This window comes from Indicator indicator, chromosome Z, assembly GCF_027791375.1.
Source record: "Indicator indicator isolate 239-I01 chromosome Z, UM_Iind_1.1, whole genome shotgun sequence".
Taxonomy (NCBI): Eukaryota; Metazoa; Chordata; class Aves; order Piciformes; family Indicatoridae; genus Indicator; species Indicator indicator.
The window spans coordinates 37,138,951-37,166,658 of NC_072053.1; the positions used below are offsets into that span (position 1 = coordinate 37,138,951).

The 27,708-nt window shown below is 41.0% G+C and overlaps 1 protein-coding gene across 1 annotated transcript in view; it reads right to left on the minus strand.

The window, feature by feature from the left end:
* PGM5 (phosphoglucomutase 5) overlaps positions 1-27,708 on the minus strand; it is a 78,776-nt gene that overhangs the window by 20,904 nt on the left and 30,164 nt on the right. Inside the window, exon 7 of the mRNA XM_054397499.1 lies at positions 8,292-8,407. Coding sequence (XP_054253474.1) covers positions 8,292-8,407 — 116 coding nt within the window. The remainder of the gene's footprint in view (positions 1-8,291; positions 8,408-27,708) is intronic.

The following is a 27,708-nucleotide window of genomic DNA, read 5'->3' on the forward strand; positions in this document are numbered from 1 at the left end:
CCATTGTTCTAGCAGCAGAAGGTAAAGTCAATAGGCCACCACAGAGGCTGGGGACTCCCTAGGGTCTGTGAGCACTGGAGGCTCCCCCAAGCCGGCAGGGAAGGGCCCATCAGGCAGAGCCCATCCCATCAACCCAACTAGGAGCAGGGCAGGCCAGGGGGCACTGGCGAAGCCCCTGTCTCAGATATTAGGTAATTCCCTGGGGATGGGGCTGAAGACAGGCCCATATGTGGAACCACGACCATGGGTAGGCAGAGATGTAGGCAGGCCCAGCTCAGGGAGACCATGGCTGGTAGGACAGGGCTGTGAGGAGCTGGAGACTGGCCCTGCTGCAGTGTCACTGGGGTAGGGTGTGACAGTTCCAGGGTGATGACACATTGTCCCCGGGCCTTAGTCAGGACTGGGTAGCTCCAGAAGGCTGTGAAAGGCCCTGGTAACATCAAGCTCACCATGGTTGTTTCTGTCCTTCTTAACATGTTTGCCTCTCCTTTCAGCCACTCATCCTTAGCACTGAAAAGATCTATTTCACTTAAAACGTTACCACTTCTGATGATATTACCAGCAACTTAAATGGCATGTCTCAAGAGATACCAGCAAGAATTGGAGACATGGTATTGAGCTAGGTACCTCAGCAATATAAACATTCATTGTTTTCCTCCTGTGTCACACCGCAGTAACGGTAGACACAGCATTCACTCAGCAGAACAGTCTACACATCATGACATGTGTGCAATGGTGTGAACAAAACACCAAAGAAGAGATGAGTTTTGATTTAACAAACAGTGAAACACGGACAGATTTTTTAGAAATTTCTCTGCTATGCTCAGAGTCTTATTCTGGCATGGCTTAGGTTCACAAATCTCTATGAAGAGGGATGAGTGTACACAGGTATTGTGTACACAGCTATAGCTATGTCCTGGTGTGTCCTTCAAGGGACATACAGGTTAATTTCTTTGCAGAGAGAAAGAACTGGAAGAAAAGTAACCCAGAGGCAAAAGTCTGGATCGAAAAGCTGGGAACAACCCAAGTGTTCCAGAACCAAAAGGCACCAATTCAAATGTTAACATAAGGTCAATAATTTTGTGTGCCCAAGAAGTGTCTTCGTTTGTTATTCCTAATAGAAAGAAAACTGACACCTGAGATTTGCCAGTGCACATTTATTCTGCCTCTTCTATTTCTCCACCATATCCATCAACTGCACATGTGTTGCACGATTTATTGCTCTTTATCCTTTTAGTAAAGAATGTTAGGTGTTGGAAGGGACCCTGAAAGATCATGTGCTCCAGCCCTCCTGACAGAGCAGGATCATCTAGAGTAGGTCATACAGGAATGCATCTGGGTGGGTTTTGAATGTCTTCAGAGATATTTTCCGGGCAGCCTGTTCCAGTGCTGTCACTGTCTTTTCCTTATGTTCATGTGGAAGCTCCTATGCTTCAGCTTGCACTCATTGCCTCTTGTCCTAACACTGGACATCACTGAGAAGATCCTGGCTCCACTGCCCTTCACATATTTATAAATATGAACGAGGTCACCTCTCAGTCTCCTCTTCTTCAAGCTAAAGAGACCCAACTCCCTCAGCCTCAGATGTTCCACTCTAATCATCTTCGTGGCTCTACACAGGGCTCTTTCAAGTAGGCAGCCTGTTCCAATGTTCTGTCACACAGCAAAAAATTTTTTCTTCATGTTTACAAGGAAATTCCCATGCCTCAGTCTCCACCCATTGCCCTTTGTCCTGTCATTGGGTATCACCAAGAAGAGCCTGGTGGCACTCTTGGCACTCACCCTTTACATATTTATAAACATTAATGAGGTCACCCTTCAATCTCCTCTTCTCCAAGCTAAAGAGATCCAGCTCCCTCAGTCTCTCCTCATTGTCCTTGAAGGAACAAGCCCTAAAACATGCCCTAACCCAGACAACGGGTTAAGCACCTGGGAATGTGCTAACCTGGACATTTCTTGAGGTCCAGATGGCCCAGGTAAATATGTAGTACATGTAATTAACTTTGTAACACACCTGTGAACTGTGTGTGCCCCCGCCCATGTTTGGATATGCCCCATTCTGTAAGTTCAGCTATCAGGTTTCTGTTACCAAGGGGCATTAATTGACTTTGGACAGTATTTAAACCAGACAAGAAGGTAGGCAACTTGCCTTGTTCTCACCCAGAAAGCAACAAGAGCCAAATGCTGCAACTGAAGAGCACATCTTAATGGGCAAACCACACCTGGGCCTTGCACCTGGACCAAGGCACCCAGTTACCAATCCATGTCATGGTCGAGCCATCTAACCCACTTTTCTTGAGTTTACATACAACCTGTGAAGTGGACACAAGAGGAGAGAGACCCCTTACCCCTCTCCAAGCCAAGAGTCACTTGAATTATAGATACAGCATCTGGGAAGATACCAGACAAAGGAGCAAGCCATGAGTACCCATCTGGATTGCTACAGAATCCCTCTTGTGGGGAACCGCAGATCACAGCACCTTCATTTCCAATTTAAATCGCTGGATTGGAAATTCTCAGATTTGTGCTTAAATCATTTAACTGTCTTCATATGTGGAATATATTACCCACAACCAAATAATAGAACCTGCAAATACACTTTGTAAATAAGTTACAGTGGTGTTTGAATGTACCACCTCCAGAAACTTCAAATATAAAATATATATTTTATTACGCTCACAAGGAAGACATTACACTCTCTTAATAATTTTTGCGGCTTTGTGCTGGACTCTTTCAAGCAGTTCGCTGTTCTTCTTGAACTCAGGGGCCCATAACTGGTCACAATATTCCAGATGAGGCCTCATCAGGGCAGAGTAGAGGGGAGGAGCACCTCTCTTCACCTGCTAAGCACACCCCTTCTAATACACCCCAGAATGGCATTGGCCTTCTTGGCCACAAGAGCACATTGCTGGCTCATGGTCAACCTTCCATCCACTAGGACCTCCAGGTCCTTTTCCCCTTCACTGCTCTCCAGCAGGTCAGTCCCCAACCTATACTGATACATGGAGTTGTTCTTTCCCAGGTGCAAGACTCTACACTTGCCCTTGCTGAATTTCATTAAATTTCGCCCTGCCCAACTCTCCAGCTTGTCTCTCACTGAATGGCAGCACAACCCTCTGGTATGTCAGCCACTCCACACAGTTTTGTCCTCAGCAAACTTGCTGACAGTGCTCTTTGTTCACTCATCCAGGTCCTTGATGAATATATTGAATAGTATTGGTCCCAGTACTGAGCTCTGAGGGACTTCACAAGATACAGGCCTCCAACTACACTCCAACCCATCGGTCACAACTCTTGATTTCTTCTATTTAACCAGTTCTCAATCCGCCTCACTGCCCAATTGTCCAGGCCACACTTCCTCAGTTTAGCTGCAAGGGTGCTGTGGGAGACAGTGTCAAATGTTTTACTGAAATCAAAATAAACCACATCTGCTGCCCTTCCATTGTCCGTCCACCAGGTTATGTCCTCATAAAAGGCTGTCAGCTTGGTCAAATGTGACTTCCCCTAGGTAAAACCATCTATTACTGGAACTCTGTTAGCCAACTCTGTGCCGTTGTCTGTAGGTATCTTTGCTTTTCTTCTCTCTGATTCCTGACTGCCCAACTGACATGGTATAAACTCTAAGGAGGGAGCTCGTTCTGATGCTTTAGGTCAGCTAACGCCATTCTTCTTTGCTGCTGCGGATCTGCAGAGACAGAGCTGTCCTGTCCAAGGGGATTAAGTTTAAGGTGTAGCAACTATGTATTCCTGAGACTGCAACAATAATAGTCCTCCTGGCTTGCTGAGGGCTCTCAGCAATCTCAGGATAATTCCCAATGATATTTTAAATAGAAACATCCAAAGCATTAATGAATTCTGGATTCTGTTTAAGGATCCACAGCGCAGAAAGAGACAACAGAACAGAGGATTCAACAACTAGTTTTCTGATTATCCCATTATACTTAACTAGTCCTTAGCAAGGGAAATTACAGTAACTGTGGCGGCTTGGACAAAATATTGTCAGGTAATTTGTAACATATTTCTCCACACAGCAGCAGCGAAAGTTATTTTTTACTACTGCAACAGTCAATTGCTATAGCTGGACTCAGGAGTAAACAAACTGGGAAAAACTCTCAGAGTATGTTCCCATTCATAAAGAAGTACTGAACTTAAACAGGCTTAATTTGAAATGAAGCCTTGAGAAGCAATAGCCTGAAAAACAAAGTAAGATTGAGTAAAAATGTTCATATCATGATTCTTCTGAAACTGGGAAGCTTGGCCATGATGGTTGTCTTCTACATGTCTAACTTATTCTGTATCTGAGATTTTCTCTGTATCTGATTTACTCTGTATCTGAGACAGTAAGCCCTGAGGGTCAAATGACGAATAAAAAATAACTGCTTTTCCCTAACTTAGTCACCCCTGTCTACTACAATGTGTTCTGTAAACCTGGTTTTAAAACAGAAGTCTGATTAAAGCAATTATATAAATTCATAGTAATAATTCTGTTTGCACAAACTTTTGAGTCTTACAAACTTATCATCCAAAAATTTGAAACTTGGTATTTTAGGCAAATGAAGATTTAGGAACATTGTGATCTGTTCCTTTATTCGAGGTGGTGAGATTATTTTAGATTTCCGTTACCATAACAGATATCACCAAAAAGATCTTTTAAGGTTTCATTATTAACACTTCAGCAGTACCACAATTTATATTCTCCACTAATATGTCTTCTACTTAATCTTGCTGGAGAAGGCAGCTGATGTTAATAGCATCTGGAAATGTGGAGATGAAGCACGCATAGTTCTGAAAGATGTAGCAATTACTGAAGTGGCTTCAACTGCATAAAGATTAAATGAAGTGTATGGCTCTACTAATCCTCGTTGTTTGCTAATGAAATTTCGAAACTAATCACTGCTCCTGACACCCTTCTCTGAACTGTGTCCTGGGCATTAGTCAGAGAACCAGAAAGCTACTAACCTCATCTGACAGCCTCCCCACACTGCTACAAAAATGGAAGAAGTTTTTAAAATATTGGTTGAGTTCCAAGATCAGCTGCCAGAAAACAAGTCTGGGAAACACAGCCCTATGGGATGTTTTCAGAATCTTTTGTCCTTTTATAGCAGAAAATTTGCTTTTATTTACTTGCCAGAGCAAAATCCCTTGTGTTATAAAACCAGGGCTCGGTATTATTTGGAAATTCCATCTGAGCTGGATTACCTGTGCACACAAGCAATCAGCCTCCAGTGCTGTTCAGCTTGTTTGACGATAAGAAGTGGATTTGTAAAACCCCTTGTTTGCACAGAGCAGCAAGTTTTCTACTCTGATCAGCTATTTGGTACATTTCTTTAAATATTCCACATTGAAAGCTAACAAGTTTCAGTTCCCTAAACAGACATGATTGAAGAGAAAGCTGAAAATTTGGTCTCAGTGTCCAATACCAGCAGAAACTTGTGAGGGTCATGCAGCTTAGAACACTTAGTACTAAAAGACTCTCAATAGGGTAAACATTTACTGCTAAAAACAGCTCGCATGGCTAAAGTATTGGTCATCTACAGACCTGACTGCATTTTACAAACAAACCTGCTGGCATATGAGAAATTTTCAGACAGATGCATTGAATTGAAATGTGATAAGGAAACTGAAGCAAGGAGAAAAACAAACGTGAGGTATTGTAGTCATTGCATAATTGCCCTGTAGGTGCTCCCATGGTTCATTTACATAGCCAACTACATACACACTGAGGAATTTAAACCCAGTGCTCAAGTTGTCTGGATGCCCATGGGACTGAATCTTGAAGGTTCTCATTAGCCTTTAGATGGCACTGGCTTAAACAGGAGGTTGGGAAGCTTTCTATTCTGAATTGCTGCAGGTACAACAAAGCTTATCTGACCAGAACATGCTGGGATGCACAGAATAAATACTGCTGTAAAGCAGTTCTTCATGCTGCCTAGCATTATGTTGTTTAAGCACCCTTAGAATTCACAAGAGACAGGATTTATGAGGAATCTGAAGAATTAACGATGGGATAGGAGAACCAGATTAAGACAGGAACACAGAGAGCACTAGGACTGCAGAGACTGGTCTGAGAACAGGAGATGGAATCTGTAAAATCAGAAGAGAGGCTATAAGGCAAAATGCCATAGGTTTAGGGCCCTACAGATGGATACAGAGGAAAAACATCAAGTCTAATAACAGACAGAGTTAGAGGAATTATCTTACATACTTAGAAGAACAGAAAAACTCCAAAGGCCCTTCCTTGACCTCTGTGAGAAACATGACTTTCTTCCCCAGCCATCTGATACTCAGGTTGATAAAACTAGGCCAAGACAGATCATAATGCTCTCAGTGTTTCAGTAGATAAAGCCTTGAAACCACTTCTCTTGATTACTGTATAACTGATGTACAGGCAAAGGTGCACTAATGCCTGGAGCAGCCTATTTAGCAAGACCTGAACACGCCTTTTTCAGTGTGCCAAGGAAATTTAAGTTCTGTTTTCTTCATTGGGTTTTTTTTTCATAAATACACCATAAAATTTTCATGACAAGTTTCCTAAAAGGAGACAAGGCTTCTACTAAGCAACCAGAGACTCTCCTTCTTTCTGAGACAGAAAGCATATGCAAGAATTGCATTCAACATCACCAGAAGACGATCTAAAGAGCCTCATTTCCAAAACATCAATATGCAAGAGGCAGTAGTTTGTTGTGGCTTATGGCACATGGAGAGGCCACCCCTGCCTGCTTTACATACCACTACACACAGAAACATGCAGCAGGAAATGCTGCACTCAATGGGCTAAGGTACTCAGATGTACATCAGTCAATGGGAACTCACCATCAAACTCCTGTAAGCTCCTTCCAGTCAAAACCCACAGTTCCCTTTCTTCCACATGATGAAGAAGGCAGGGACTTTTTGCAAATAATTTGGGTGCTAATAAGGTCATACTGATATTTCAAGCCCCACTCAAGTTTCATAGAAACATCTGGGTTTAGATAAGCAGGAGAAACCTCAACATTTAAAAGCAAGGGGTACAGAACTGGCCTGGTATCAAGAAACAGTGAGAGTTTAAAACTCCCCAGTCCAAACTTCTCATGGGCAAACGGAGATGGAGTCTAACAACACAGGAGAACAAACAGAGGTACGTTCCAAAAGGTGCAAGATCTTGCCACTCCTCTCTCCATGTTACAACTCATTCAATGGCCTTGCAGAACAGTCTTCGAAAATACATTCAAGACAATACAAATCTGTGCCAGTCACAGCCACTAAGTCAAGGCATCCAAGCTGCCAATCTTGGGACACTGGTTCCCATTCACAACAGAAAGAAAAGTATCAGTCATCGCTAATTTCAACCCTCTCACTTTTTACAGACAGACAGAAAAAGAAATGTAACACAATTTTGGTTCTTCTATCATAGTTCATTCAGATGCTTAAAGACCACTAAGGACAGGTTAACACATAAAGTGGCATGTCATTAGTCAAGTGATTGATTGTCTTATGGGTATGTGCTCTTTCAAAAAGATTTGTAATGTAACCCCATTAGCAAATAAAAATAAGAAAGATTTGTAATGTAACCCTATTAGCAAATAAAAATAAGAATCGAGGAAAAAAAAATCCCACTATTAATATTTTTTTTCAGCTTTTCTCACAAAGCAAAACTGCGTTTGTGCAGATTTATAGACTACAAATTTTGTTTGCTTTAATGCTTCCTGCAGTACTGAATTCTGCATTCTATTGTTTGGCTGGTCATTGGCACAGGTAATGGAGAAATATTTAGGGAAAACACAGATGTCAGGATGTAACTGAATGTCTTCTAATGATGATTTTACCTGAGCTTTGGTAATTGTGATGTTCCAAAAAGGGGCACTTGCAATGGGTTTGATCAGACATACCATTAGACATATTTCATGTATTGAATCACATTAAAGAAAACCAAGTGGTTTTTTTCCATACAGAGAAAATCCCTCCAAATGCTGGTGCAGTCTTTGAAAATAGTATTACAATGGAACCAGAGAGACCTTTCTGCATTATGTTCAAGTCAGAAGAGAGTGCCAGGCACCTCCAAAAGCTGGCTAGGCAGTGATAAGATTGCCTATGGCTTCTGAATGTCCACATTCCTCATTTTTTCATACCTTAAGGTACTGGACACCAGAGCTGCAAGAAGACTCTCAAGAATTGAACAAATGACAGTTCTCTGTTCTGGCACAAGACAGAGTTAATTTTCTGGTTGTTTTGGCTTTGACTTCAGGTACACTCAGAAAAACTAAAAGTTGTCATTAAAAGTCTGTGGAAATGTTTGATTATGTGCTACTTACCAGTGCCAAAGCTCTCCTCTCCACAAAGCGAGCAACGTCCAGAGTCCATAAGATTGGAAAAATATCTCCATCCCGCTGGTGTCTCATACACAGGGACCTTCATTACTTTAGCCACTCTGGACAGACACAATAAAACATCACACCATTAAGACATTTCATTTTTTACATATGGCCTGAGATTTGTTGAGGAATATTTTAGCTCTTGCTACATCTCTTGACAGCTGGGCTGTATGTTAAAAAAAAAAAAAAAAAGCACCATGGCAGAGATCAAGAGCTGCATTCAAACCAATCCTTGTCTCAGAATATGACTGCAACCAGAACTCAGGTATGTTTATATACAAAGTGCAGCATTTTGGAAAATGCAGGACCTCAGCTCAACAGACCTTACCAGTACCTTTCTTTTGTGACTGAGCATTAAACAGTTATACCTAGAGATACAGGGTTTTGTTATACTAATATTTTAATAGAAGATAAAGCATCCTGTTGAAGTACCTTACTTTATCAAACACAGGCAGCTAACAGCAATATTCTTAAAAGACACCTTTGCTTCTGTTCATATGCCCAAAGCCAAGACAATACAGCCATTTCCATGATGTAGCATCTCCTCTAATAAAAAAATTTCTGTCTTAATCTGAGTCTGAACCTAGTTTCTCTGTCTCCTCTGATGTACCTATATGAAACATTCCCACTAGCTGGCTGACCTGTCAGTATTGTCAAGAGCCAAAACAGATCACCATACAATACATTAGTAGGAAAAGAAATACTAGGGAAAACGTGTGCCCACTGCTGAACAAGGTGGGTGCCCTGTTGACAGAGTATACAGAGAAGGCAGAGTTACTGAATGCTTTCTTTGCTTCAGTCTTTACTGCTAAGGCTGGTCCTTAGGGATCCCAGTCCCTGGAGGTCACAGAGAACACCAGAGGAACAAAGACTGGGTTACAGATCATCTGGGCAAGTTGGACACCAACAAATCTATGAGACCTGATGGGATCCATTCACAAGTGCTGAGGGAGCTGCCTAAGGTTATTGCTAAACCACTCTCATGGAGAACAGCAGAGGTTCCTGAAGACTAGAGAAAAGCCAGTGTCACTCCAGTCTTTACAAAGGGCAAGAAGAAGAATTCAAGAAATGACAGGCTTCACGACAGGGAAATCATGCTTGGCCAAACTGATACCCTTCTACTATGATTTGAATAGCCAGGTAGGTTTGGGGAGAGCAGTAAATGTTGTCTGCCTCAACAAGATATTTTACACAGTTATGTAACATCCTACAACATCCTCATAGCCAAGCTTAGGAAGTGTGGGTTAGAGAAGGAACAGTGAGGTGGATTGAGAACTGGCTGAATGAGAGAGCTCAGAGGGTTATGGTCAGGGCTGCAGAACCTAGTCAGAGACCTGTAGCTAGCAGTGTTCCCCAGGGGTTAGCAGAGAGTCCAGTCTCGTTCAACATATTCATCAATGACCTGAAGGAGGGAACAGAGCATACTCTCAGCAAGCTTGCTGATGATACAAGACTGGGAGGAGTAGCTGACACATCAGAAGGCCATGATGACATTCAGCAAGACCTGGACAGGCTGAAGAGATGGCCAGAGGGGGACCTCATGAAGTTCAACAAAGGAAAGTGTAGAATACTGCACCTGGGAAGGAATAACCCCATGCACCAGTACAGGTTATGGGTTGACTTGTTGAAAAGTATCTCCACAGAGGAGGACTTGGGAATCCCAGTGGACAAGTTCATATGCCAGCAGCATGCTCTTGCAGCCAAGAAGGCCAATGGTATCCCAGTTTGTGCTACGAATAGCGTGGCCACCAGGTCAAGGACGATTCTCCTCCCCTGCTACTCTGCCCTTGTTAGGCCACACCTGGAATATCATCTCCAACGCTGAGCTCCCCAGGTCAAGAGTGGCAGGGAAGTACCACAAAGAGTCCAATGGAGGGATACAAAGATTGTTAGGGAGCAGGAGCACCTATCTTATCAGGAAAGGCAGAGATAACTAGGTCTGAGAGACTAAGAGAAGGGATATTTAAATATTCCAAGAGGATAGGGCTGGGGTCTTTCAGTGATGCTCAATTATAGGACAAGGGGCAACAAGCACAAACTAGAACACATTAAGTTCCACCTAAACATAAGGAGAAATTTCTTTACTTTGAGGGTGAGAACAGCACTGGAACAGACTGCTCAGAGATGTTGTAGAGTCTCCTTCTCTGGACTTTAAAAGCTGCCTGGATGTTTTCCTGCACAACCTGCTTTAAGTGAACCTGCTGTAGCAGCAGGTTTGGGCTAGATAATTGCCAGAGATACCTTCAAAATCCTACCATTCTGTGATTCTGCAATAAACTGTATGCACTTCCCCTTCCCCACATTGTTAACTGCTAACTATTCCTGTAATAAACTATAATGGAAAAATCCTTTCTTGGACCAAAAAAAACCAAGAAAAAAACAAATCCTCTAAGGAAACTGCTTATGCAGGATTTATGCAGAATGAATACTGCTATTCTTCTTGTTTCTAATAATATTTGCTGGTTTTCATTGTGTGCCTAGGTTTTTAATATGAAAAATAAGACGTTATATACTGTAGCCACAAAAAACAGACTGACTAAAAAGGACCTTACAGTATCCCCAGGATTGCTGAAGCAATCGCACCAAACAAACATTTCACAAATTCCACCCCATGAAGGATTCTTGACATGCTACAATTTCAGTAAATTTAACTGCAGTCAAGTTCAAGCAAAGTAGATTAGTCAAATTGGGATGTAATGCACTTTCCACAACCTACCTAAAAAATATGTGTCAAGATGAAAGCAGTCACCTCTCAGATCAACAGAGGCACATTTGAGATAGTCCATCTCTCTGTCTTTAAGCAGGTGCATAAGGCAGATGGGATGAATGTCCAAATATGCAAATACTGACCCTTTCAAACTCTGGTACATAAATGTACCTAAATGAAGGTTTAGCTCTCTGAAGGTTTTGGTCTCTCTGAAGTGTTTAGATTGTTAGTTAGCACTGCTATTAAGTTTCCAAATCCATTTTTTTTTTTCTTCATGTGATGGATACCTACTGCTGAGTCTCCTCCTACTCAAACTAGGTGTTTATTTTTGTACATACATATCCCATCTAAGATGATCAGTTTTAAATGAGATAGATTAAGAATTACTGATACTTATTTGAGAAGAGTTAAACAGGTACCTGGAGAAAAAAAAATATTATTAAAACATTTAATCCTTAACTCAGTTTTCATGCCTCTAGTTTAGATCAGGAGGCAAGTGTATACCTCCTTGTGTATATACAGCACAGCTCTACCTTTGGCCCCTAGAAATGCTGCTGCATAATGAAGGTTGTACAATGAAGAGCTGAACAGGTTTCTCTCTGGCTCTGCAGAAAGTCAAGAACATGAAAGGTAACTGCAGGCTGGGAACAGGTCCATATTACCGAAAAAATAGAAAACAATCATCCAGAAAACAATGGATAACATGCTGGAAGGGCAAACCCAATTCTCTCGAGGTAGCCTAACAACAGAGCAGGAATATTTCTGCTTGCAGAAATGTTCCCATATCCTAGGACTGGTTTTGAACAGAAGGAACTCCTTCCCCTTTCACTCTTACGTATTCCTCAAGTCTGGTGGCAAACAGCCTTGGATGAACCTATCTTGACCAGCACCAAAGCCTGTAATGGTTTTCAAAGATTTCATGCACTAGAAAATACAGCACAGAAAATACAGAGGATTCTGTTGGCATTGGGCTTACTTAAAACTAAGCATCTCGAGCAAACACATTACATACAAACTTATACACAAAAGTGTTATAATGAAATATGACAAATTGCTCCTTGTAGTATTTTCTTGTTCTTGACTCTTAAGACTTTAACAGAATAAATATGTAGAAGAGCATACTGAAAATCAAGTGTACCCTTACTGAACTAAAAAGTCATCACTGAAAGTTTCAATAAATCCAGAATGTGTCTTTATGCAACTGGTAAATATTTAAAACGAATTATCACCCCTGGAAACATGAGTTCCCAAAGAAAGATGTAAAAAAAATGTTAAACCTGCAGACTCAGAGAAATAATGTGCTGTACCAGATCAAACAAATAACAATGAAAACTACAGAAAAATACCCTCAGAGGAAGGAAATCAGTATTTTATAAGTGGGAAATTACTAGATCTTCAAAGCCAGGGGAAACAAAGATTAATCGTGGAAAGGGGGAGGAATTTTTAATGCTCCTACATCTACACCTTTCTAAATAAGAAGTATGACTGGTATGACTTCAGTGCCCAGAAAGTCAAAAAAAACCATTTACCCAAAAAACATTTACCCAAAGTTTTTTTCCTACTTTGTATTCACCGATATGTTTTCTGGTAGACAAAATTGTTTTCAGTCACATCTATACCAAGCAGCCAGACTTTGATTTTTTTAAATAATAGCTGAGACAAAAGGGTAGTATGTTCTGTGGATCGAAATTTGGAAATTAATGTCTATGTACCACTGAAGATTCCCAGCATTACCTGAAGCAGCATATGGTTTCATGACAAGATTGGAAGATACTAAAGAAATGTTTTATTCTGCTAGGCAAATAAACACTTAGTTCAAGGGTTTCTGAAACTTGTAATTCTGCAAGAAAAATTGCTGATGAGTCACAGTACTGGATTTTGTTTTATCTATAACAAATCACAGATCCATTAATTACAATCTATGATGTTTTAGTAATATACCCTGACAGAATAATTCAAACAAGTCTGGGGAGTAAGAAATACCACAAAGATTTTGTTGTCCATATGAGATGTCTTGGCCACACAGGATACTGCTTCTCTGAGAAAATGAGTTTGCAACTTGCAGAGGTCTCACTCATCAGAGTAAATTTCATATGTCTGTATCTGTAAGTATAATACATCATCAACAAGATGCTGATGCAGTAGGGCTCTTGGAAGACCAATACCTCAGCCTCCTGAGTTCTCTGGGTGAAGATGTTAATTGTCGAAAGGCCCAACTTGGTGCAGGGAATATACCTTCAGGACAATTCACTATAAAAACTGGAAACAAATATGCCATATTAATAGGGTAGTTTTCCTAGTCTATTTATAGTAAAGGCATTCTATTTATGTCTAACCACACAGTTGATATACCTGTGTTTATATGTTCCATGAACTATGGACTGTGTAGAAGGATTACAACAAACCAATGCCATTCTGGTTCTTGTCACCTCAGACATTTAATGGGACTGATGTCAAACAGTGTTCTTGCCTGCCTTCCTTCAGGGTAGGCGTTCATAACATCAATGAGATTACACAGCAAAGTTTCTTCTATCCAGGTGTAGCACAAGTTTGCTCTCGCTAGACTGTGAAACTGAACCGCAGTCACCTTAATTATTCTGCCCACGTATCTGTAACATCCTCATAGGTAAGCTCAGCAAGGGTGGGTAGAGAAGTGGACTGTGAGGTGGATTGAGAACTGGCTGAATGACAGAGCACAGGTTTGTGATCAACGGTGCTGGGTCAAACTGAAGGCCTGTAGCTAGTAGATTTCCCCAGGAGTCAGTACTAGGTCCAGTCCTGTTCAACACATTCATCAGCAAAGGAGATGAAGGAACAGAATGTCCTCTCAGCAAGTCTGCTGATGATACAATACTGGCAAGACTGGCTGACACACCAGAAGGCTGTGCTGCCATTCAGGAGGAACTTGACAGGCTGGAGAGTTGGGCAGAGGGCAACCTCACGAAGTTCAACAAGGGCAAGTGTAAAGCACAGCACCTGGGGAGGAATAACCCCATTAATTAGAACAGGTTAGGCTTTGACCTGCTGGACAACAGCTCAGTGGAGTAGGACCTGAAAATTTGGGTGGACAAGTCCACAATGATCCAGCATTGTGCCCCTGTGGCCAAGAAGGCCAACGGCATTCTGGCATGCATTAAGAACAATGTAGTAAGCAGGTTGAAGAAGATTCTTTTCCTCCTCTTCTCTACCCTGGCGAAGCTGCACAGATTATTGTGTCCATTTCTGAGTTCCCCAGTTGAAGAGTGGCAGGGAACTACTGCAGAGAGTCCAGTGGAAGACCAAACAGATGATTAGGAGAACCTCTCTTAACAATGACAAGCTGAGAGACTTGGGACTTTTGATCCTGGGGAAAACTGAGAAGGAATTTTATCAATACTTACAAACAACTAAAGTGTGGAGGTCTTTTCAGTGGTGCTCAGGGATAGAATAAGGGACAATGGACACAAATTAGAACACAGGAGGTTCCACTTGAACTTAAGGAGAAAATTCTTTACTTTGAGGGTGATGGAGCACTGGGAACAGGCTGCCCTGAGAGGCTGTGGAGTCTCCTTCTCTGGAGAATTTCAAAACCTGCCTGGACACATTCTTGTGCAACCTCGTCTAGGAGTATTTGTGTTAGCAGACAGGCTGGACTAGATAATCACCAGAGGTCCATTCCAACCCCTACCATTCAGTGATTCTACAGATTTTACAATTCTGTATCAGAGCTAAGGGTATTTATGTTCCCAGTATGTTGAAATACTAATTATATTAATGCAAGGGCAGATGCTTTTAAACAGCTTTTTTTTAAACAATAAAGTGACTTAAAATAAAAATATAAACTAATTTAAGGTGATCTAGTTAAATTTACCCTCCTAGTACTGAACTTCTCTCATTTTCATTTTGAGGAGCTAGTCACACAGTACCTACACTGACCATTCTCTTTTTCTATTAAAACACAAAAAGAACATGATAATGCAACCACAAGACACAGTCAGAGTTATTTATTCACTAGAAAACAGAACTGTTGGAGATTTTAGTTCCAACACAGAATTGTTAAGTCAGTTCTTGAATTCTACAATAATTCTCACCAAAGCATGAGCTGGCCAGTATATAATAAAGGTAATAATGAACATAATAACAAAGATCAAAGATCAGAATTTGTGGAAAACCCCTATCACGAGAGAAACAAAAAAAAAGATGAAATAGCTAAATTTCTCCTGAAAGCCTTAATGAATTAATTTGGAAAACTTACCTGTTCCGCATTCAGCAACTGGACTACTTACTGTACAGTTCCACATCTGAATATCCCATATTTTTCTTCTTTATACTTCATAGCCATATGCTATAGTTGCCTAACTAAGAAAATAGAGGGTACAGGACTCTTGATAGCCCAGATTATTTTCCTTTGAATTACAGTAAAATATTATCCTGCTTAAATCATGTGAATAGATGACTTTCTATTGGGAAAAAAAAAACAACAAAACAAAACAAAAAAAATCTTCCTTTGATTTAAAAGACTTAAAGGAATATCCTTGTGATACCTTTTTTCAGCAGACCACTCACAGAATTACCATGACTTACATTAACCAAAGTCAGAGGGAAGTTTGCTCCAACCTATTCTCTACTATGCCACAAAGAGTCCTGCACATCACTCAGTCACAACAAATGGCCACTGTCTTGTGCCCAGTGAAAATTCTTATAACTTCTGAGCATTAATCAGCCAATCAAACAAAATTTTTCAGCCAAAGCTGTGACATCTGTTCACCACAAAGACAAAAGTCACTGCATTGCAGGAAGTGGGTTTTTCGACAGGTCTCAATATCTGTTTTAAATGGGTACTGGCTAGAGTTTTGCATCATAGGTGAAACGTTGGCTAGGGTAAAATGCAGCTTTGTATTAATTTTTCAGTCCTAACTTGAGGAAAGAAATATGTATTGACGAAGAATTACTGAAGAAGTGGCTATTGCACATCCTTGCCTGGCTAGTCATCCATCACCTCTAAGCATCACCTGCAGTGTGGAAGATGCTTAAAGACACTTGGGTGAACAGGTTCGAAGCACAGAGTGGTGTTCCAAGGCTGCATTTTTTTTCAGTCCTACTCCTCTCTGTGGACAGAGCACTGAAGCAGACAAAGTGTCCTAATTTTGAGAGCAGAGAGTCTCATTGTGAAGAAAGGTAAGCACTCCTGGGCCCTACCAAACAAGAACTGAAGGACTTTGTGGGACTAGCATATGGGGTACTGAAGGATGGAGTTGAGTAGCAGCATTTTGCTGAATACCAAACCTGCAATGGTTTCCTTCAGAGTCACTGGCTAACAAGAAAGATTTCACACTGGGTCTTATAAATCTCTACTTAGCCACTGAAGTAGACTATGTTACCTCATCTCCATATGATGAAAGCCTCATTTGATTTGAGGCCTAAACCTCCTTTTATTTTAAAGGCAAGACTATGGTTTGACTGAAAGTAAGAAAACCAGCTTTTCTTCCCACTTCTGTAGTCTTTCTTCACAGAAAGAATGAAAAAAAAGTATCAAGTAAGGATCTGCATCTAATTTAACAAGAAATTTATCTAACTGAACACATCCTAATGTTGTCATTAAAATGTGTTTTATTTGCTAATTTGCTTGCAATGCTTCAAAATTTTTCTAACCCTGGGGGCTTATGAGATCAAAATAACAGACTTATTCTTGCCTACCCCATTTTTTCCATCCCTTTACCAGAGATCCTTGCCTTGATAAACTTGTGCACTTGCAACCATTCCGTTATTTTGGAATACAAAGGTAACATTTAGGACTCAACTCCTATCATGCTGCCAGTTTATTTTCTAACCCATCACTTGCACTAGTTATCTCACTCCCTTTCCATCATTCAAATTTCTATCGCAAAGAATTTTTTTTCAAACTTTATTGAAAATGTAGACACAATACTAATTTCCTTTTTAGCCACTGAGTCCCTATCCCATTCTCACTGCAAGGTATTTCCACTTGTTTTCTGTGGTCTCTTCTTGTTGACTCTGAAGAGCTCTTTGCTACTTAATTTCTTGTCTTTGGAAGTCTAATTCAGCTCACCTTTAGTCAGCTCCCTCTTCAATCTTATTATTTCTCAAAATGCAGGAGCTATGAACTAAATGGTTTTAACTTTTTTTCTTCAGTCTCATCTGTATAGCCTCTTGTTGTAAACTATGCAACACCAATAGCCTGTGGGAAATTCACAGCAGTAGCAATGACAGCACCAGCACTGGCACCAACTATAAAACTATAATGTGGAATGGATGCTCTGCTTCTGGATGTTTTCACTCTCTCTGCACTGCTTTCCCTTAAAAGGCTTCAGCTGCATATTGTGTAAGGAGCAGAACTAAAATAAGAGTCAACCCCCCTTATATGGGCAAGTATTACAGTGTTACTCCTTCCCAGTCTTTAATTTACTAAGAAAAAAAAAACGAAGAAGAAGAAAAAAACCAACAACAACCCAGTGGAATGCTAAGTCCTCACACACAACACAGATAACCAGGACATATCACTAATATCAGATGTGAACTGCTATGGCTGTCAGGGAGGCTGACACGAGCACAGGGCAGAATAATAAAAAAATTAGTAGATGACAAATTCCTGCTTTCTAATATGCTACATCTCACAGAGAAAGATTATAGAAACAAAAATCAAACTGAAAAAAAAAAAGACCTGAAAACACTTTAGTTGCAGAGGATCTGAAAACATTTGGCTTTTTTTGGTTTTGCTTCTTCCCCAAGGCTTCTGCATGTGAACTAAAGGTACAGTGAATCAGGGTTTGGTGTTCAGGGATAGTTCCTGTCTTTGAGACTGGTAACTTCAGGTGGATTTTCTCAACTGACAATAGTTCTGAGGATGGTAAAGGACTGCTAATACATGCAGAAATCACCTCCTTGTTAAATTCTATCCAGGACAGTTTTAATTCCCTTTCTATCAATGGAGCTTTCTGGCACTCACACAATATACCTGTGGTGCCAACTAACTGTCCCTGCCTCTCAGTCTCACATTGGCCTTTCCTTGTGTTAGAAATCTCTCAACAGCAAAGCCTGAAAATTATCCCAGTGGAAAGGCAAAGTCCTATAAAAACAACCCGAACTGTTCGTGTCTTCTAAAACACAGCAACCAGACAGACTAGAAACTTGTCTGGGCTACATATAACACGTTGCGTTCAGCACAATCACTGCTTTGCTCCAAGAACATGAACTATTGTGTGGAAGGCCAGTCCCTTGGCTTTAAGCTCCTAAACCAAGCAACTTTAAATCTTAGCATATCTCCCTTTAGACCCTTTAAATTCATTGGACCTTTTCTGTCTCCTGTGGGAACATACTTGAAAAGGCTTGTCCCAACACAAGCACGGTTGAAACGCTCATCAAGGAACTCAGGCTCCGTGACAGACGCCGGGGTGCGTGCTGCGGTTGTTTACACTACTTGCTGCCACCTATAGGCCATGGTGTGAACACACAACTCAGTGCTTCACACTGCGAAGTTCTGCACACAGACGGAAATATCTGCCAAATGTTACAAGCACCTTGTGCAACATACCAAGAAGACAGCACTTTTTAAAGTACTTGAGACACAGTAAGCAATTATGGTAAACTAATTTGTGTGCCAAACCCAACATACAATTTCCTGATTCAGTCCCTGAAGGTAAAAGCAAATCCATATGCTTAACTTCATAATCAGCTGCAGAGTCAGGAGAGTGCTGCAGAACTGAAATGCATTTGTAAGTAGGTCAACAACTGCAGCACTGCTCTGCTTCCAGTCTCTGAGAAAGGGCTGTAAAATGCCTCTGCCTTTTCCCTGATCCAACACGGCTCCTTGCTGAGTCTTTCAAAACTAATGTGATAACCCTGCCCACTACGGGCAGGAGGTCAAAGCACAACGTGCATGGACACTGTCCTTTAGCCTAGTCTCCCTCACTTGCTGTGCAGTGAACTGCCGCTGAAGCAGAATTTACTTGTCAACAGGGACAGTAAATGCAATTTTTACAAATACACAAAGCAGATGGCATGCAAAGTTTAATTACTTCACCTCACATTGGTGGATGCTCAAAGGATGTTACTGTTGTAGTGATCAAGACACAAAATTACTGCAGGTGTTAAAACTGTGGATGGTATACACAGTGAGAGTGGTACCATCCCCACTACAGCAGGGCACTATGGTGGGCACTATGAGGCAGTGAAGAATCATTTTCTGAGAAGTTAAATCACTTTTAAGAAGTTGCCATAGAGGAGACTTCATACACAAGCTTAGGTTTCAAAGCCATGAGTAGAGTTTTGGCCTATAATTCCTTTCTGAAATCTAGTTAACACAGAATCCTAACAGTGAGATTCCACATGAGGAAAAAAATTCTCTGAAGAGCTAAGTACTTACTTCAATTTAGAAACTAAGAACTGTCACTCTTTTCAAGAAAATACAGCATACAGCATATTTTTCAAGAAAATAAAGAAATCTCACCATGGAAAACTAGACTTCATCAGAAGTCCCTCCTTCAGACAGGAAAATACCCAATGAGCTCACGACATCTGTTTCTGTTCAGGCAGACTATCATGGCATGGACAAGTGCTGTCAGCAAGAAAGCACTGTAGCTCAGCCGACACACAATTCTTTGCAATCTCCAAGAAAAAAAAAATCCTCTCTCTCTTCACTGTTGAAAAAAATCTTAGCACTTCAACAGATTTTAGCACAGAACAGATGTTCAGAAAAGAATTGGAAGTGGACATAACTGCTAGACGCTAGATTTTTGCACAATACTAAAATTAAATTGACTAAAACCTGACTCTGGTGTTTGATATGAGTAGAGTTACTACAAAGCACTTTCATGAAATTGCTTTTAACATAGGAATTCACCTCTAATAAATAATTTAGTAGGCCAAGATTAAAAACAAACTTACTGCCTTTTTTTAAAAGAAAAATTACTTCAAAGATAATGAGAAACCTTTAATTTCAGAAGAAGTATTTGCTCTCTTACTGCAAGCAGTGGAATCAGGTGAATGAATTCACACCTCCCTGGGCACCCTTTCCAATGTTTCACCACCCTCAGGCTAAGGAACTTCTTCCTAATGTCCAATCTGTGTTTACTCTTCTCTAGTCTGAAGCCATTGTCCCCTGTCCTACTACTACAGGCCTTTTGTAACAGCACGCTGCTTCTTGCACATTCCTTTCAGGTACTGGAAGGTTGCTTTATGTCTCCCTGAAGCCTTCTCTTCTCCAGGCCAAACAACCCCAACTCCCTTAGCCTGTCTTCACAGGAGAGGCACTCCAGACCCCTGATCATTTTCATGGCCCTCTGGACCTATTCTACCAGGTCCACATCCTCCTTGTACTGAGGGCTTCAGAGCTGGACCCAGTACTCCAGGTGAGGTCTCACCAGAGCAAAGTGGCAGGATCACCTCTCCAAATCTGCTGGCCATGCTTCTAAGTTAGTCAGTTGAATGTTTCTCAGTTATTATTTGGGAATTAGTTGAATATAAAATTCTGTTTTCAATCAATCAATAATTTTACCTTCTTGAACTCCTCACATGACCACACTACTTCCCTCTCACTGAATAAAACGAGTCAGATTGAATCCACCATGCTTAAAATTACAGCACAGTATTTATATTAGTGTCCTTTTCTGCTGTGTTTAAGGGAAAACATAGAGATGACAAAACGACAAGAAACAAGGATGAAGACCCGGAATAAGCCTGCAACATTTGTCAGGTGGCAGCTCCACAAAATTTTTAGCCCAAATTTTGGTGGGAGGAGAGGACTAGTGTGATTTAAGTGCTGCAACTGAGTCCGTATGAGGGATCTACAACCTCATGGCAATGAAGCAGGAAGTGGTCTGTTCCATCAGTGTGGCACTTGCCCCCATTGGTTGGTCAGGCCAGGTTTGGTGCTTAGCTAGCACAAACACACAGGCACTGGAGCTCTAAACAGCATCTCTGCACTGCTCTGTATTGTGTGACACATGTAGACTTATGGGCTTGTCCAGGTTTCTATGAAAAGCACTGAACTGTGTGAAGCGAGCATGACTCAGGCTTTGCTGAATTACTACACTGAATTTTCCTTAGCTGGAGCAGTGTTCAGAACATTCACAAACTTCATACAATTTCAAACTACAGGACTGTCTGTGGACATGCAGCCTGGTCTTACGTGTTGTGTTCCTCCTCCTCCTTCCAGTTCTGTGTCGTTTTACATCTTTTCAGCACTGCTCCCCCATGCCACCCACAGTGAGATTTATGAAGAGAAGCAACCTAGGAGGTTCATGCTAGAGGATGCTGACTCAGTCACAGCAAAACTTCAGTTTCTCCTTTACAGGACAGCCAGTGTTTTATACAAAGGGTCAGTGTCAAAAAAATCATAAGGACAATACATTATAAAAGGAGGGGAAAGATAAAACATTGAAGTAATGGAAAAACTATTACTTCTGTGCAAGATTTCTTTTTTTCTATATTCTACATTCATTTTTTAAAATAAACTTTTACAAAAAGTTTTCATATTTCCTGTCAGATCTCTGGGGTTTCTCATGAGTCCAAAAGTTAAGTGTGCGTAAGTATTTTGCTGAACTGGTGCCAAGAGGCAAAAGTCAGCTATTTCACTTTATTAAGTATTAAACACCCATTACAAAGAAAGACTTGTTATGTGTACTGTAAGGCCTGTTTCCAAGAAATCTGTTAACGAACCCAGTACCTTGCAGACAGAAATACTGCTTCTTATGAAGAGAAAAAAAAAACCTGATGACAAGGTGGATAGGGCTGTGTAAACAAAGATAAGTTGGATAGTTTATTGTTACAAAGGGAGGGAAGAAGTAATTTCAAAGTCCAAAAATGGATGTGTTCATCCTCTTGATTCTGATTTCTCCTCATTGCGTACATCCATATAGAAAAACAGGATGCTGTGGACACACCCTATAACACAGCCAAACAATTCTTTGGTGTAACTAAAGCTAGATGTTTGTCTGTGCTGGGACCAAGACCTGCATGTAGCTCTCCTGCCTATACCCTGCAGACCCCTTCTTGATTTCAACCAGAAGTACCAATAGGAAAACTCTATCCTTTATATGACTTTTTTTTTTAACCTTGTACTCAAGGACCATCAAATTGATTACCATGACCAGGTATCAGCCATCACTAGCAAACAAATTGTAGTTGAGATGGACTCCAAAGCTCATGGGAGGAAGGTCAGTTTGTTGGGCTCACATGGGGTGTTGGGGAGGAAACTTTCTAGAACAAACAGTTACTGAATGTAAGAAGCTATTTTTCATCTCTGGGTCTCTGCCCATATGGCTTCAACTCGCTCATGGTGACTTTCCAGAAGTGTCCCAAGTCATGAAGTGATGTTTAGAAGATCTTAAAGATAGCTGGCTAAATAAGGAGCATGTAAAACAGCTCTCCTTAAACTGGGACCTGAGCAACAGGAATAGGAGAAACTAAGTGGACTCCTTACCCATTTTACCTCAATTGTAGGAATACTCTTAGGCATGGTAAGGCATTGCCAAGACTCTCATCCATTCATTAGTAACAAACTTATAATGTGCTGAATGATCCGTTTGAAGAATTTACAAAAAATATATCACCAGATTTACAGTAATTTTTTCAACTGAAGAATTGACAAAGTGCTCTGAAGACATATGCCATGTTGAGCTTGGATCGTCATGCATTTGATGATAGCTATAAGGACATAAAAGGAAAGGTCTGATGGGTTAGTAGAAGCTGCAGTTAAATATTACTATGGTCAGCTCAGCTGGGCATTCTACCACTACTTCACTCCAGTGAGTTGCAAGAACCTACACTCACACTTGATTATGCTGAGTGTCCTCAAGGGACAAAGCCTCAAACGTGTCCTGAACCAGACAATAGTGCAGGAGCCAGGAGGTCTGGTTTTTCAGGAGATGGCCCACATTGCCCAGGCTTGTCTGAACATGCCCCAGGGTCGAAGTGGGCCAGGTGTGTGTGCCTTTGGCCACGTTTGGAGGAAACTGATTCTACAGGTTTCCGTCTCTTAATCTTTGTTGTCAGTGACCATCATTGTCTCAGGAAATCTATAAATACCAGCCCAAAGAGTGAGTGCCTTGCCTTGCCTTGTTCAAGATCTGGGAGAAGCCACAAGCCTTAACCCTGCAAGTCTGAGAAGCCAAGCCTTGCCTGCCTTGCAATTTGGAACCCATGCTGTGCCTCAGTTTACCCAGAAAGACACAAGTGCCCCTCACAGTACCACCTTGTAAAGCCCAGGAGCGGACAGATGCATCTTGCTGACGCAGACAAACCCTGGAAAAGCCAAGACCCCAGGACAATTTTGGTTTGTTGGAAGAAGCAACAAGAACCGATGCAGAGATTGCAGCTGGAAGAACCTCTCCAAAACAGGCAAAGCTACAAAGCTGACAAGCCCTGCAAGCCTCGGTAACAACCACATTTCTACAAAGCTTTCAGCTATAAAGCCTTTGGAGATAAACCCTGCATATGCCACAGCACCAAGCTGCAGAAGCCAACAGAAAGTGAAACTGTATTCCTTCAGCTTTCACCTGTTTGATGCCATTTTGGTTTTGTTTAAATCCCAGTGCATGCCGTGTGGTACCATGATCTGTGGATTATAAACGTGGTGAGTGAATCATAGAATCAACCAGGTTGGAAGAGACCTCCAAGATCATCCAGTCCAACCTATCACCCAGCCCTATCCAATCAACTAGACCATGGCACTAAGTGCCTCATCCAGTCTCCTCTTGAATGCCTCCAGCGATGGCAACTCCACCACCTCCCTGGGCAGCCCATTCCAATGGGCAATCACTCTCTCTGTGATGAACTTCCTCCTAATATCCATCCTATACCTCCCCTGCCACAACTTGAGACTGTGTCCTCTTGTTCTGCTGCTGGTTGCCTGGGAGGAGACCAACCCCCACCTGGCTACAACCTCCCCTCAGATAGTTGCAGACAGCAATGAGGTCACCCCTGAGCCTCCTCTTCTCCAGGCTAAACACCCCCAGCTCCCTCAGCCTCTCCTCATAGGGTTTGTGTTCCAGGCCCCTCACTGAATGTACTGGACTGAAGTGATTTTCAGTGAGTAATCTACGAAATTTGATTTTTATAAACATCTGTTAAAAGGTCTGTTGCCCTAGAGAATTCTAGAGCTCCCCCCTCTTGTGAGCAAAGTCAGCATGTTGCCAATGTTCTTTTTTTTTTCTTTACAGTTTAAATTACTGTTTGTTATTTCTATTTTTTTTATAATATTTAAATTGTTTAAATTTTAATATTTAAATTATTTAAATTTCGCTAATGTTTAAATTGTTACATGTTCCTGCTGGTGAGGTATCTGTTCTACAACCAAATATTTCAAACCAGTAAATAGGTTTTATTAATATTTTCCATGGGATTATTTTAATTAATATTTTAATTAATCACTCTGCCTATTAATAAGTCCATACATTCATAACACTGAGTGATACACATCAGAAAGGCAATTTTCAAAAAGTGGCAAAGTCAGATTTAAACTGGATGGGAAGCACAGACTGGTAACAGCATCACTAAGATCCTACAATTGGCAAAAGCAAGCATGAACCAGATCTGTTAAGCATTTCTAAATTATGGGAGAAAAAGCAAAACAAAGTATGTTTGTACAGAGTTTTGACAAACACGAAGCTAAGAGAGCTTAAGGTGTACTGGACGGGAAGCTGATTGAACAAGAGGAAGTAGCCTTACAGATCTGTCAGCTGACAGTATGCCTCCTGAGAACAGGTAGACCCATGGCCAGAAGAGTGGAGAAAAGATCATTTCCCTGTACTTGGCACTGGTGAGGCTGCACCTCTAATACTGTGTTCAGTTTGGGGCCAGTCAGTACAAAAAGGATATTCAATTGCTGCAGCGTGTCCAGAGAAGGGCCTCAAGTGGTGCCAGGAAAGGTTTAAATTAGGAAATATTCGGAAATATTTCTGTAAGAGTGGTCAGGCATTGGCATAGACTGCCCTGGTAGGTGACAGAGTCAAAAACCCTTGAGGTGTTCAAAAAAAACATGTAGACACGGCACTTCTGGACATGGCTTAATGCCCATGGTGGTGCTGGGCTGATGGGTTGGACTTGATCATCTTAAAGATTTTCTCTACACAAAACAGTTCTATGATTTTAGACCACAATCTCTTGTGTTTCTGAAGAACTATCTAAGCAAGATTTAAGTAACTAGGAGGGGTGTAGAATTAACTCTTGAATATGCAAGACTCAAGAACCTAGAGCTGGTGTGAACCAGTGCATGAGAGCTGACAACCAATGCTGTCTGGCCCACAAAGGAGCTATCATTATGATCAAATCATGCCCAATCTTCCCTAAGAAATCAATCTTCATGTGGTAAGAAAGATACTGAGAAAAATGTGATACTGGATGACTACAGAGGTAAAACAATCTAGTAGTGAGTGATCAACCAGTCAGATGTGGCTGCTTAATTGTCCAGTTCACAAACAGATCCAGACTAACAGCATAACTGCTGGGTTTTTTTAATGGAGATGTCTCCTGTATCTGTTACTCCCCTCTGAAATCACAGAAAGATTCTGCAGGCCAGTCAAACCACCTGGAATGCCTGCACAAAGACAGTAAGTAAGGAGGCTCTCTACCATACTACAAAAGACTCAGCATGCTGCGAGTCTACCTATCAGCGGAACAGTAATAGATACTGTGGAAAAGAGATAGGTAGTGGCACCTTCAGCATGACACCTGAGAGGCTATCCATAAATAAGAGTCCTGTCAATTTGGGGCAAGGGGAAAGAAAATGTTGCCACAGCACCATGGTATTTGGTGGTAGGAAACAGTCAAAGCGTGGGGTTTGTATTCCATTCAGAAGCTATGCAGCAGAAGTTAAAATGAAATTAAAAAAAAATCTTAAACTAAATGGAAACAAGAAGCAAACCATAGTCATGGCACTGAAACTCCCTTAAACAACATGAGTTACAATGCTTATGGATGTCTCTTAACCTACACTACCCATAATCATTAGTGATGTTTATGACATTTCAATGAAACTACATACTGGAGTTCCAGGAAGATACTGCTGAACTTTGGTAGTTAGAGGTAGAGCTAGAGCACACACAAATGGAAAACAGATTCCCACAGCACTGTAGCTCATACCACACCTGAGATCCATACTACCAAACAATACAAAAAAAAAAGATTAATCCTTTAAGGAAATTTACGTGCTGTGGCTTAGTCCACACTGTGACAGTTTGGCAACTTCACTTGTTTTAGTGGTAATAAAAGCTACTTTGACAGTGAAAGCCTAATCAGTTTCATCAAGAGCGAAGCTCATACTTCTCAAAAATTCAAATGAATGCTATAACTCATTTAATTGATGAAAACATGAAAATTTTCACTTGTCTCCCAGCCAAATCAGCTGGGGTAGAAAACTGTTTAGGTATTACAGTTGCAAGCTATATATATGAGTAATTATTCCTCCTCTCTTTAATATAACACACATACACCCCATGTATAATACAGAAGTTCACTGAAATGCTACCACTGTCTTTGAACTGTACATCACCATGAACCCTAACTTAAAAGTTTGGAAACTTTCAAGAGAAAGTATTACAGTAACTAACGCTGTTTTCAACTGTTTCTCTTGGTTACAAATGTATTGGAAAGCTTTGCTGAAGATGCAGGCTGCGTAACTTTCTTATTTTGGGGTTGTTTTCTTCAGGGCGTGGGATGCTATCAGGCGTACTCATCATGACGTCCCACACCAAATGCTGTTCTCATGTTGCTTCAGCCATCACTTCAAGATTCAAACCCAAAATATGTAACTTCACACCCTCTTTTGTAAAAGCTTCAAGAGGCAGCTTGCAAAGGAAGTGTAACCTTCAGGACTAAGTGCCTGTGACTCCCTGCCTTCTGGAAACTTTACTGTCTCCTTCACAGAAGCTCTAACAGTGGATTAAAACCAGCTATTGATATACACAGTATGTAGGTATAGCTGTGCTAAGAAGAGTAAAGAGAAAGACAAAACTGACTTTGCAAAATACAACTAGCAAACATGAGCATTTCTATGTATATACAATGAGAAAGATGTGCTTTGGCAGCAACACACCCCAACAGAATTCATGTAACAAAATCAGCTGGCACAGTGCTCAGAGTCCTGTGAGGTGCAATTAAAATCATAGAATATCTCAAGTTGGAACAGACCCATAAAGATCACCAAGTTTAACTCCCAGCTCCTTGCAGGACTACATAAAACTAAACTACATGTCTGTGAGTGCCATCCAGACACTGTCAGAACTCTGACAGGCTTACTGCCACGGCTACTTCCCTGGTGAGCCTGTTCCAGTGACAAATTGCATACATATGTACTGTAGATATCAGAATCTGAGGTTTGATTGCAGAATTCATAATACTAATGAAAAAACCTCCAACCACCTGGCAAACATCTGTCCATGAACTCCGGATGTACTGCAGTGATCACTAAAGTTATGCATGCCCTTCCTGGCTAGATACAATAACCACTTTTCATTACTATTTCAGCATTCCATATGCCTATAGAGTAACTTAACTCCTCCTTGACGGTAAAGTAAGAATAAAGTAAAAGTAAAGTAAAGGTAAAAGTAAAGGTAAAAGTAAAGTTTTTTAAAAAAATGTGGATGTTGATCAGTCACAATGATCTCTAGCATTTTTAGTGAACTTGTACATAACAAATATAATTCCTTTAAAAAT